Source organism: Trachemys scripta, unplaced genomic scaffold, assembly GCF_013100865.1.
Source record: "Trachemys scripta elegans isolate TJP31775 unplaced genomic scaffold, CAS_Tse_1.0 scaffold_28, whole genome shotgun sequence".
NCBI classification, from domain to species: Eukaryota; Metazoa; Chordata; order Testudines; family Emydidae; genus Trachemys; species Trachemys scripta.
In genome coordinates this window covers 1404055-1416738 of record NW_023260513.1, presented here as the reverse complement: position 1 = coordinate 1416738, position 12684 = coordinate 1404055, and the positions used below count along the sequence as shown (strand labels likewise).

Sequence of the window (12684 nt, the reverse complement as noted above, 5' to 3'; positions counted from 1 at the left end):
ACCAGGTTACCAGGAGTGATATCACTCTCCTGAGGATTACACAACAAGATAAAGAACGGATGTTGCTTGAATGCCAGCAAACACCGGGACCATACGCTGCCAGGCTTTGTCAGGCAATGATACCAGATTACTTGCTGCAAGCATGGCGTGGTCAAGTGTCCTACCATGGAGGAGGGAATAAGGATGCACTGCCCAGAAACCTTCTGGCAAGGCTTTCGGAGTACCTCCAGGAGAGCTTCATTGAGATGTCCCTGGAGGATTTCCGCTCCATCCCCAGACACGTTAACAGACTTTTCCAGTAGCTACAGACTTTTCCAGTAGCTGAACTGACCGCGAATGCAAAGTCAGGCAAAGTAATCATTAAAAACTGTTTGCTTTTAAAACAAGTTTTATATTTTAAAAGGTAAACTCACCTGAGGTCCCTTCCATGGGGTCAGAGTCTTGGGTACTGGCTTGGGAGGCTTGGGAGGGTACTTCAGTCAGGGTGATAAAAAGATCCTGGCTGTTGGGGAGAATGGAGTGCTGTGTGCTCTCTGCAAGCTCATCCTCCTCCTCCTCCTCCTCTACCCCATCAGCAGAATCCTCAGGCGTCGAGACTATCCCCGACCCAGAATCCACGAACAAAGGTGGGGTAGTGGTGGCAGCCCCCCCTAGAATTGCATGCAGCTCGGCGTAGTAGCGGCATGTCCGCGGCTCTGACCCGGAGCGACCGTTTGCCTCCTTTGTTTTTTGATAGGCTTGTCTGAGCTCCTTGACCTTCACGTGGCACTGCTCAGAGTCCCTATTGTGGCCTCTCTCCATCATGCCCTTGGAAATTTTTTCAAAAGTTTTTGCATTTCGTCTTTTAGAACGAAGTTCTGCAAGCACTGAATCCTCTCCCCATACAGCGATCAGATCCAGTACCTCCCTCACGGTCCATGCTGGTGCTCTTTTTCGATTATCAGCCTGCATGGTTACCTGTGCTGATGAGGTATCTGTGGTCACCTGTGCTCTCCACGCTGGGCAAACAGGAAATGAAGTTCAAATGTTCGCGGGGCTTTTCCTGTCTACCTGGCCAGTGCATCCGAGTTCGGATTGCTGTCCAGAGCGGTCACAATGATGCACTGTGGGATAGCTCCCGGAGGCCAATACCATCGAATTGCGGCCACACTAACCCTAATTCGAATTGCTAAAATCGATTTTGGCGCTACTCCGCTCGTTGGGGTGGAGTACAGAAATCGATTTAAAGGGCCCTTTACATCGAATTAAATGGCGTCGTTGTGTGGACGGTTACAGGGTTAATTCGAATTAAAGCTGATAAATCCGAATTAAAGTCGTAGTGTAGACCAGGCCCTAGTCTCCACTCTATTTACACAGCAGATCAGGGTGCTCTGAAATAAAACATTGCAGCATCTTCTCCAGCCCAGCAGATGGCGCTAGGTCAGGGGAAAAAATAAAAATAAACCAAATACAGACTAGAGCTAAGTGGAAAAGCAGCATTTTGTCCTGCAAAAGTTTTCACCGGAAAAAAAAATCCCCTTTCAAACATTTTAAAACATCCTAATGGAACAATTTTGCAAGTGCAAAACTTCTTTCCCCGCTTACATGTTTTTATTTGTTCCCAATTTCTTCCACTTTGGAGACAGTGAGTGAGAAAGGGTTTGTATGCGTCTGAAGGGGGGTGGGGGGGGGAGTTTAAGGAACACTTTCACTTTGAAATGTGAATTGAACACACCATATTACTTTCAGAAACGCTTTTAATGTTTTCCACCTGGCAAAAGTTGGAAGGCAGCCAGAAAGTGGAGAGAAGAATGAAAAACACTCCACAGGTCACATTTACAAAATTCTGAAAAACATTGGGCTTCCCCCTGAAATTGTTTTGATAATAAATTAAGAAAAAAAAACCTTCAGAAAACTTTAAAATATGAAGTCACTGAAATGACGTTTCTTCAAAAAAAAGTTTATGTTCAACTAAGTCCTATTTTCTGACAAACTTTTCATTAGAAAATGTTCAGTTGTCTCTAAGTTAGAAGGAGGGAAGACATATTAAATAAAACAAGAGGTACCTTCTAGCCTTAAACTTTATGGGCAGTGAATATGAGCAAATTACAACAGAAGAAAAAATAAGGTGCTTTTTTTACAGTTAGCTTATAGGACTGACAAAGTCATAGCAAACTTTATAAAACAGAAGGCGTGAACAGCAAATCGTTAAATAGGTGAACAGTGAACACTCCATGGCATCGCACGATTAATTGTCATTAGTTGTGAGACTTTATACATTTCAATTATTTAGATTCAGCCTCCCGTGGTCTGAACAGATGATGCAGCTACAAAATACCCGAACTAGGGGAAAATATGCATCTTGTCCTCAACAAGAGTACTTGTAACTTGGCTTGCAAAGGAGTCCCAGGGGAATTAAACTCTTAAGCAACATTTGCAAATGACCCTTGCAGCATCTAAAGACACTATGTCGTAGGGTTTGACCACGTTGACCTTTGTACTTATCTAAGGCCATGTCTACACTGGCAAATTAAAGCACTCTAACTTGCTGGCTCAGGGGTGTGAAAACACACGCACCCCCTCGAGCGCAGCACGTTTGAGTGCTTTAAAGCACTAATGTGGACAGGTTCAGCATGCCTTGAGCCACGCTCGGAGCTATTCCCCTCGTGGAGGTGGATTAGCAAGAGCGCTGGAAGAGCTCTCAGCCAGCGCACGCGCGCGACCGCACTCACACATCAAAGCGCTGCTGCGGGAGTGCTCCCGCGGCAGCGCTTAGGGAGGCTAAGTCTACACTAGAAAGTTCAAAGTTTCTTTAGCAAAGTCAGGAAACCCACCCGCCGACCCTGAATCGGATTTTGTGGTTTGTTTTGCTCACTATCTAAAAACTTGATCACGGTGAGAGTCGAGCGCAGTCGAAAGGGTTCTACGTACCTCAGCTTCTCTGCCTGGAACTCATAAAGAGGCCTCAGTTAAAGTAAAAGGCATCTGCTCTGCCTATGAGTTTGTAGGCAAATTCCTGTCAGAATGCAATGGTGACGCATTGCTACTACAGAGTACACAACCGGATGCCTTCTCACAAGGGCAAATGCCGCTCCTAGGCATCTCCACAGCCTCTTCACAGCCTCTATAACTTTTCTGCTAGCACACCTAGCTAGTTATCAACTTCTGGCATGCTTGGCCTTCCTTTTCCGGTCTCACTAAGCACAGCAAGGCCCTAACACTCTCAAACATACAGACATTTCGATTTCCATTTTAACCTGCCTCTCATTTCTGGCCCTCCTTAACTATCTTCTTGGTTCCACAAAGCAGACTCTCCAGCAAAGATGTAGCAACTACGTTTTGATCTGGGAGACAACGCAACACAGTCGACCCTATGCAGGACGCAGCTACGAATGAGCGTCAACAAAGGGCCCACTGGGGAGTTCGGATCCCGGTCCCATTTAGCTTTAACTCACAACTTTGTTGCTCAGGGTTGGGAGACAGCATGAGCGAAAAGAGTCTGGTTCTGCAACAGTCGAAGAAAACCCACAGCCTGACTGCTTGTCTCTTGCCGCGGCTTCCTTCCTTCGGGAGGATGTTGTGTGAGGCTGCCTCACATCCCTGCTTGCGGTGGGTTTTCTTAGCCTGTTGCTGTTTAAGATTGTCTCAATCCGTCTTCAAGCAGTGCTGCCTTCCTGCTCAGCTAGGTCAACTTAGCTGCGTCTACGCTGGGGGTTACGTCGACCTAACTACAGCATTCAGGAGTGAGTTTTAAGCTTTATGCGTAGATCAGGTCTTAGTTATACAACCAGGAAGGGGAGGGCTATACAGGGGCCACAACACAGAGAAAATTAGAAGAGAGGCTTATTAAACAAAAAAGAATCTGTCAAGCTCTATTGAGGATCTTATTGAGCGATGTTTGGAACGTCAGGCAGCTGGGCCCAGAGGCGTTTCCGCAGCCTTTGCCCTTCAGTCCCCCGGCATCGCGTCCTCCCGTCGCATCCCGTCGGGTGTGCTGCAGATCCAGTAGCGCTTCGTGGAGCACCACGACGAAGTGGCAAAGCTGTCGCTCAGGTATGCACAGTCGCCTTCTCCCCTTACTGTAAACCTGCAACAGAGACACCCTGGCGATAAGAGTCAGGCAGGGGCTGGGCATTTGCCCGGCCAGTTGGTCCCATCCAGTGAAACCCCTCGGGATCGCCCCCTTCCTGCATCACTCATTCCACTCAATTACAGATCTCAAAGTCACAGTACTCCAACAAAAAAAAAACTTCAAAACCAGACTCCAACGAGAAACTGCAGAATTGGAATTAAATTTGCAAACTGGACACCATTAAATTAGGCTTGAATAAAGCCTGGGAGTGGATGGGTCATTACACAAAGTAAAACTGTTTCCCCTGCTAATGTTTTTCCCCCTCTGCTACTCACACCTTCTTGTCAATGGTTGGAAATGGGCCATCCTGATTATCACTACAAACATTTTTTTTCCTTCTGCTGATAATAGCTCACCTTAATTAATTACCCTCGTTACAGTTGGTATGGCAACACCCATTTTTTTCATATTCTCTGTGTATATATATTTTCGTACTGTATTTTCCACTGCATGCATCTGATTAAGTGGGTTTTAGCCCAAGAAACCTTATGCTCAAATAAATTTGTTAGTCTCTAAGGTGCCACAAGTACTCCTGTTCCTTTTGCTAATACAGACTAACACGGCTACCCCTCTGAAAAAAGACTAAAACGCTCATCTCCAGTAGGGTTCTGGAACGGGCCTTTGTCCACACTGGCAATGCAAGACACCTTTTAACATAGCTGGGTCACAAGCCTGGTTATTTCTGCAGCACCCCTGCAACCTCAGGGATTGTCCTGCCAGATTCCTCACCAGCCGCCATTGGTATTAACTCAGCGTGGGCACTGGAGCCTCTCTTCCTACTTTTTTCGCTAGGCAGGCGGAGGAAGGGCTAAGGTCCAGATTTTGAAAGTTATTTAGGTGTTGCTCCTCTGCTCAGCATTGCAAGGCCCAAGTGACTTAGGAGCCTATGCAGTGGCAGATTAGCCACTAGGCCAATGAGGCCCTTGCCTAGAGGTCCCTGCAAATTGGGGGCACCCCTGTGCCCTGCCCCACCCGCTCAGCATTCCGGCTGGGGGGCAGGGTCAGGGTGTGGGGGCTTCCCCCCCACTTCCTAGCAGGAGCGCCAGGCGGGCGGAGCGAGGCAAGTCCCCGTGCCCTGACCCCATTTTCCCAGCAAGAGCGCTGGCGGGGCCGGGTGGGACTGCAGGCGGAAGGGGTGGGGAGGGGCCCCCACTTGCTCTGGCCCAGGGCCCCACAAAACCTTAATCCGCCTCTGAGCCGAAGTCACTTCTGAAAGTGACTCATGTTCCTAAGTTATTTCGGCTTTGCAATGCTGAAGTACCTTTAAAATCTGGGCTTAAATTCCCCCTGAACTTTTCAGAAAAATACCGGGGTCTTTCATTTCCACCTAAGGGTGGGAGCATTAGAGGGTGGGAGCCTGGGGAAGGGCATGCAGCCCGCTGATCTGCTAGGTCAGCAATGGGGGATGAGCCCCAAAGATCGGGGGAAATGTCACAAAGGCGAAAAGTAATCAGTGTTTTGGGAATAACTAAATTTTTTATCTGCCTGAATTCAGCCCTTTTCCCATTTGGAACCCAACAAAGCGACTAGCTAGAAAAGGACTCACAGGTTGTTGAAGTGTTCGCCATTCACCCATTGCCAGGTCTGCGCCGATGCTCGCTTCAGGCCAATCCAGAACTCAGAGATGCCTTTATATCGCATAATGAACTCCTTAAAAAAAAAAGCACATTATTCATTATAGTCTGTAATGCTATTGAAACGGTTAAGCTATTTTCAGTCACCACTTCAAGGGGGCCTGTTGCCTGAAACAAATCCATTTCCTAGTGTAGATGGTCCCTGAATCTGCAGAGAGTCTCAAACATTAGCTATGAACTGCACACTTCAGCTCCACCCGCGTTAACTCTGAAACCTAGTGATGTCTAACTCAAGGTTAACTATTTTGCTGCTAAATGTTTTAATAGTGACATCCAGCTAACACGCTTACATTGTTGGGAACAGTGGCAAATATCTGGTGGGGAGGACTGGAGCGGATATCTGGTGGGGGGGGAATAACACTTGTCTGCAAGACTCACACTTTAAGGCCAGAAGAAACCCTCATGATTATCTAGTCTGACCTCTAGCACATCACAGGCCACTGAAGCTCGTCCAGGCACTCCTGTAACAGACCCATAACCTCTGGCTGACTTACTGAAGTTCTCAAATCATAATTTAAAGACTTCACATTACAGAGAATCATTTACTCTAGTTTAAATGTGCAAATGTCCCATGCCCCACGCTGCAGAGGAAGGCAAGAAGACCTGCAGGGTCTCTGCCAATCTGACCCACAAGGAAAATTCCTTCCCAACCCAATAGATGGTGATTATTTAGACCCCGAACAAGTGGGCAAGACCCACCAGCCAGACACCTGAGAACGAATTCTGGGTAGTAACTCTCAGCCTTCCCCATCTAGTGTCCTCAGAGATGGATTAAGATGTATTGGGGTCCAAGTCCAATTTTATTTAAAAACCCTTTGTAGATCACCATTAAGAACGAGATAAGTCTCAACAATGGCTATTAGCCAAGATGGGCTATTAGCCCCAGGCTTGTGACCCTAAACCTCTGACTGCCAGGAGCTGGAAGTGGAACACAGAGGTGGGTCACTCCATAATTGCCCTGTTCCATACCCTACCCCTGAAGCTCTGGCAAGGGCCACCATCTGCTCCTTGGTGCCTATATCAGTTTTACTTTTTGTTTTTCCTTACCAGGTCTTTCTGGGTGTCGATCTCAGCCAGGGAGGCATTGAGTGAAGAGCAGAGGCTCTGGCTGGAGTCCCAGGTCCCCTCGGCCTCAGAGAAATAATAGCATTTCCCTCCAAACCCGACCCAGCCATCCGGGCAGCAGGCAGCGGGGCGTTTTGCACTTAGCTGGGCTGGGGCGTAGAACTGAGGGAGCTTGGACTCAGGTGGAGATTTCCCTGAAGTTAAGAGAGTAACAGTGATAAGAGACGTGTCCCTTTGCTTTTCCTAAATTCAAGGGAGGAAGCTGATAAACGTGCCACCTTGTGTATCGTGGGTAGCACCTTTCTGTGCCAACGAATCAACTGACATTGAAATGGGTCATGTACCAGGTACAAGCCCAGATTTGCCTGTTTAAAGGCGCTTTGGTTGTTCGTTCAGGGCTAACTTGTCCTCTGGTCTAGCACAGTTGCCAGCCGTCCTCTTCCGACAGCCCTTCTGCGCGGCTGCCGGACGTTTCAGAAGCTTTCAGGGCCAGATTTGCACAAGCTCTCAGCTCCCATTGACACCAAAAGAAGCCGCTGGATTTTCAAAAGGGCCCGGCCCGTTGGGTCCTGAACATCTGGCCCGGAGCATTTTAAAATCTGATCCCAGGAGTCTCCTAAGCCTTCCTGTGGAGGGACCGTCCCCACGAGCAAGGGAAACACTTTCAGGCAGACGGGCTGTTTTAAGCTAGCTTCTCTATGAAAGTATGAGAGGGGGTAACCAAAGGGACCAGCAAAGGTGGTTGTAGGGAGCATCGCATACATGTAATTTCAAGCCAAACAGAGGCGACTGGTAACTGCAACTGCTGGCTGGTGAGGAAGGGATGCGAGTCACCTGGCTTCCCCGCGCCCTGGGCTACCAGCCCTGTCTCGCTTCCCTGCTCTGGGTGCCACCCAATGGGGCTCGGCGGGAGCGCTCGCTGCTGGTGCCTTTCGCAGGCATGTCCCTCTCACCCGTGCACCCTGGCAGAAATCTGAGGGGGGGGGCATCTGACCCTACATACCTCCCCCCCTCACATTGCTTAGGAGAGAACCTGTGGCTAGGGAATGGGAATGGGCAGTGATGGCCGATAACTCACCGGGCAAAAGTATCATGGGAACCACAACAATCACAACAACAGCTGTGAGTACAACACCGGTGATCAGCGGGACTTTCCACCCAACAGCTGTCCTGTGTTTGAGGCGAGGCAGGTCGCCTGAAAGAGAACAAAACCCGTTCATGGCACCAGATGGATTCAGCATCATCAGCATTTATGTTGCCAGGGACCAGGTAGCATTCCATTAGCCAGCCCATCGCCAGGGCAACTCGCTTCCCAGGTGGAGAACAGATGGTAAAGTATTAATGCTGCTGAGAAAGTGCTCCTGGTACGGAACCCCTCACAGTCTGATGCACAGTCGGCTTCCACATTTAACACAAGGAACCAGGTTCACGTAGGGTTGCCAACCCTCCAGGATTGGCCTGGAGTTTCCTGGATTCAGCATCAATCTCCTGGTGACTATTGAAAGCAATCGGGGAGATTTTAATAGGATCTTTGGGAAAAAAAGATGGCATTACATCATGTTGGGGGGGGGGGGGGGGGGGAGGAAACTCCCGGAATAGCTTCAGAGTTGGCAACCCTAGGTTCATGGAAAGCAGCGGGAAAACTCTGGAGAAATCTCAAGGGGTCACCAACTTTGCACTTCCACAGCCTCTTCCTTCCAATGCTTGCAGTCCTCTGCCATCATGGAGCTTATCTGCACACCCGCTAGGCGGTATCATCGCCACCACTTCACAGATGGGGAAACTGAGGCAGAGAGAGGCAGCTTGCCCTGGATCACAATGAGCCAGCAGCAGATACATGACGCCGAGTCTTGTGCCTTAGCCACAAGGCTCTCCTTCTGCCCAGTTTCCTTTTAGCTTCCCTAAGGCACCTCATCTGACTGTTTCTCAAGTTAGTTCCATCCAGCCAAAATAACGAAGCCACCAAAATTTCAGCAAAGAGTATTTTCCTTCCCTTCTCCCACACCCACAGGATCCTCAGAAAGCAGATGAGCCAGCTCCCAGTTTCGGGACTGCACTGGTCACTCTTTACCAATCTAGAACGGGTCAAAGTAGGACTGAGAGTCAGGGCCCGACTCCGCCACAGACTCCGTATCACCTCTGACAAATCACTTACATGCCTTTGAAACACTTTGTAATATTTACGAAACAGACACTCCAGCAGGAGTGCCGGAACCTTCCCCGCCCCACCTCTTCCCCTGAGGCCCTGTCCCTGCCCCGCCCCCTCCACCAAAGCCCCACCTCTTCCCAAGGCCCCGCCCCACCTCTTCCCCTGAGGCCCTGCTCCCATTTGCTCCTCTTTCCCTCCTCCTCCCCACCCTTGCTTGCTGCTTATTTCCCTCCCTCCCCTTCCCGGGGTTGGGAGGAACTCGCCTGCAGAGCTGGGGCTGGGAGCTGCAGCTGCCTGATGCAGGAGGAGGCGACCCCGGCTGAGTAGGGGCTGGCGCGGGTGATGACCCAGCGCCTCCCCCACCAGCAGTAACCGGACTTTGCGGTTGAAAACCAGGCACCTGGATACCCTAAGTATAGATGTAGCTTCCAGACTGTTTCTACTAAGTCAGGCATCAGTTACCTTGTCTTCCACTAAGCCGCTGCTCTGAATCCATGGGACCCTCGCCTTTTGTCATCTCTCCTCTCTCACCGAGACAGATGAAGGCTGGGGTGCGGGCACTGGGCTCTGACCAGTTCCTCTCTAGCTGCAGTTGGGTCCAATTTGGAGGCAGCAATCAACTTCAGAGAGCCCAGCGCTAGATCCTCTCCCCTTGGCAGCTACTGGACTGAAATCAAGAGACAGAAACAGTCCTGATTTTCAAGGGTTGTCTGGATTTCTCTGCATCCCTAGTTCCTTCCCCAGCCCTGCCCGCACATCCAGAGGCGTTAGCAGTGTAACGAACAACCGCACATTGCCTCAGAATCCTGGATCTCCTCCCCGCCACCGAACTCCAAAGGGATTTAGAAACTAAAATGGATAGGCAGAGATTACACACGGGGATTTAGTCACCCACCAAACCTGGAAAAAAACTGCCCTGTCCAAAGTGCAACTAAAGGGGGATTTTCCAGGAAGCCAGTTCCCATACGGAAATGTAACTGGAATGCCCCTCTCCTCTTCAGGAAAGTGACAGAAAAAGCAACCACACGCAGCCAGAGATGTATTTCCAGTAGATGCTGCTTAATAACAACCCTCACTACATTTTGCCTGGAACTGATACTCCAGCTGACTATAAAGGTAACTGGTCTGGCTATTGGCAACCGGCTTGACAGCTTAAAAAAAAAAAAAAAAAAAGGCCAGCATCCCCCAGACCCCCAGCAGCTCCACTCTCCGGGGAAAACCCCGGCTTGCAGGCAGGTTTGCGGGGCTAGAGCCACAGAAATCACGTCCTAGCGATTCCTTTCCTGGCTACAGCACCACAACCCTGACTTCTGCTTCTCAGGCAGCGTCGGATAATGGCAACTGTCAGGCATCAACCAGCAGCTTGCTACCAAGCGGAATGTGCTGTACTGCTAATCTATGGGCCTGTCTATATTAGACAAGTCGGAGCAGTGTAACTAACTCAGTTTTAACATTGATCTTCTAATTGTACTAGTGTAAATTTCTAATGTAGATGTAGATTTAAACCAGCTGAAGGAAGACAAACCATTGAAGGGCCGGGAGCAACAGAAGTGTGCTAAAAGTGAGGGGGCCCCAGGTTCCCGAACCATCGCCCCGCCCCCTGCTGTGCCCTCAAAGGCCCCGCCCCCACACCACCCCTTCTCCCTGAGTCCCTGCCCTCACACTGCCTATTCTCATGGAAGCTCAGCCCCTTCCCCCGAGACCCAACCCCCACCCCACATCTTTCTGAGGCCTTCCTCCTCCGTCACCTTGTCTCCCCAAGAACATGCCCGCTCTTCTGCCCTTCCCCCTATTGCTTGCTCTTACAGCCAGTAAAAAGAGGGGGGCATGGCCCCCGGGTCCCCCAACCCTTCCAGTGACTTTGGCATCTACATTAGGTATTTGCCTCAGTGTAACTAGACCAATTTTTACAGTCAATTTAGTGTAACTATGGCACCCTCGTGGCCAAGATGGAGTCCGCTGTGCCGGCAGCTCCGGCTAAGAAAAGGCGCTTGCAGGAACGCAACAGGGAAATGCATTTCACGCCATGGGCTTCTGTTTCCTTCCCCCCCCCCCCTCCCCGGACTAAACACACCACACACCCAGAGCAGTCCAGTGAATACAGGAAAGAGAAATATTTATTTACAGAGGGATGAATGGAGAAAAACAGAGGGGAAGATGGGGGTTGGGGGACAGCGGTAAAACGGGGTTATATCCAACACGAGGCCCCACAGGCCCATGGTCTGACAGGCCAGGCACCGAGCAATGCGTCTACTGAGAGTTCAGGTGATCTGGGCAAAGTTCCAGTCCAGTGGTGAGTCTTGGGTGCTCCTGGTCACCTTCGGCGGCAGTGAACTTTCCCCAACGAACGCCTCTGGTGCCCTCTTCTGCAGCTCTCTGCAAAGCCACACAGAGCGACCACCTCCCCACTTAACGAGCTACAGCCTCCCTCCTTGTTCCCAATGCAAGGTCACATGCTCCAGCACTCATGGTCCCACACAGCTCTGGGCAGCAGGGATCCTGGGTCCAGCTCTGGTTTGTCCTTCTCGGTTGATTCCTCCCTGGCACGGCGCTCCTCCTGGCTCCTGTTCTGGGGTGTCTCCGGTCGGCCGCTCTGCCCCTTCCGGGCTTCGGGCAGGTTCTCAGCTGCTTTGCTACGTGAGGGCCCGCTTGCTTGTACCTCTCTTACATGGAGCTCCAGACACGCACACCCTGTCGCTCCCTGTTACCCCATCCCAGAACCACCAGCTCTTCCACTGCCTCAGGACAAAGTTGTAGAGGGGCCAGGCTCTCTGAACCCCAGTGGGGTTACATGAGTTACCGGGGTACAGCTTAAAGGTGGCACCTTCAGCAGCACCTTCACCCTAGCTCCCCTAGCACTTCACTGGGGTCAGCACTGACTGCCAGGGGACAGTGCCCCCTACTGAGCCCCCATCCCGCTCCCTGCGCCACAGCGCCCCCTAGTGGCACAGCGGTGCACTGGGATCTGTACTCACTGCAAGGGGACAGCGCCTCCTGCTGAGCCCCCCACCCCGCTCCCTGCAGCACAGCGCCCCACAGCTGTCAGTACAGGGGAGAGGCAAGGAAGAAAACAAACTGAGCCCAGAAGTTACTTGCTTGGGAGTGGGGTGCAGGGAGGAAGGGCTTCCCTTCCCTTGAAAGTTGATTCGCGAATGTGAAGGCCAAGCGTTCACACACAGAGCAGCTAATCCGGAGCAACGGTGCCAGAGTAAAGTTATTCCACGGGGAGACAATCCCTAGAAAGAAACAATCATCTGGGCAGTGACATGCAGTTTTCCACCCTAACACGTGTGGGGTCCATATAACGCCTGCAGCACCGCCCCCCTCTGGTGCCAGCCCCGCCTGCCCAATGCCAAGCTAAGGGCCTCCAATCCCGTGTCCCAACTCCGTGCAAAACACACCAGTCACGGCTGCAGACAACCCCCCCGGCTCCACAGTTCAATGCAACTCCAGCAGCCTGAGCCCCCACCCCCCAAGCAAGCTAGCTCAGCGCCTGAGTTAAGACAGCGGGCGAAATGCAACCCCCCCCCCCCCAGGAGCGGAGGGGGAGCAGCCCCCCCCCCCCATTATTTCCCCCCTCCCCCGGCCCTTCCCCACATACACCCCCGACACACACCCAAGTGAGTGCAGCGAAGCACTGAGACAGCAGTAATAAACTCACCCGCCAGGGCGCTGTGGTGGGGAGGCAACCTTTGCAGGAGCAACACAAACACCCCCCCCCCCCC

At 51.2% G+C, this 12684-nt stretch overlaps 1 protein-coding gene across 3 annotated transcripts; it reads right to left on the bottom strand.

Annotated features, from left to right (window-relative positions):
- Positions 1 to 1718: 1718 nt before the first annotated feature.
- LOC117870447 (C-type lectin domain family 2 member B-like) lies at positions 1719 to 12684 on the bottom strand. 3 transcript variants are annotated; one of them, XM_034757602.1, is made up of 7 exons: positions 12621 to 12684; positions 12052 to 12195; positions 9422 to 9626; positions 7889 to 8005; positions 6793 to 7004; positions 5658 to 5761; positions 1719 to 4066 (listed from the first exon to the last, which is right to left on the bottom strand). In XM_034757602.1, the coding sequence occupies exons 3-7, from the start codon at positions 9474 to 9476 to the stop codon at positions 3928 to 3930; spliced, it is 627 nt and encodes a 208-aa protein (XP_034613493.1). In that variant the 5' UTR covers positions 9477 to 9626; positions 12052 to 12195; positions 12621 to 12684; the 3' UTR covers positions 1719 to 3927. The 3 variants fall into 3 exon arrangements, with proteins under 3 accessions (XP_034613493.1, XP_034613495.1, XP_034613494.1); XM_034757604.1 differs by lacking the exon at positions 7889 to 8005; XM_034757603.1 differs by lacking the exon at positions 12052 to 12195 and having other exon boundaries at positions 12621 to 12644.

Excerpts from the sequence above, each read along its gene's own strand:
- LOC117870447 (XM_034757602.1), bottom strand. The coding sequence starts at position 9,476 with ATGACAAAAGGCGAGGGTCCCATGGATTCAGAGCAGCGGCTTAGTGGA. Across the intron at positions 8,006-9,421 it reads GCGGCTTAGTGGAAGACAAG|GCGACCTGCCTCGCCTCAAA; the intron begins GTAACTGATGCC and ends GTTCTCTTTCAG. Across the intron at positions 5,762-6,792 it reads TCGACACCCAGAAAGACCTG|GAGTTCATTATGCGATATAA; the intron begins GTAAGGAAAAAC and ends TTTTTTTTTAAG.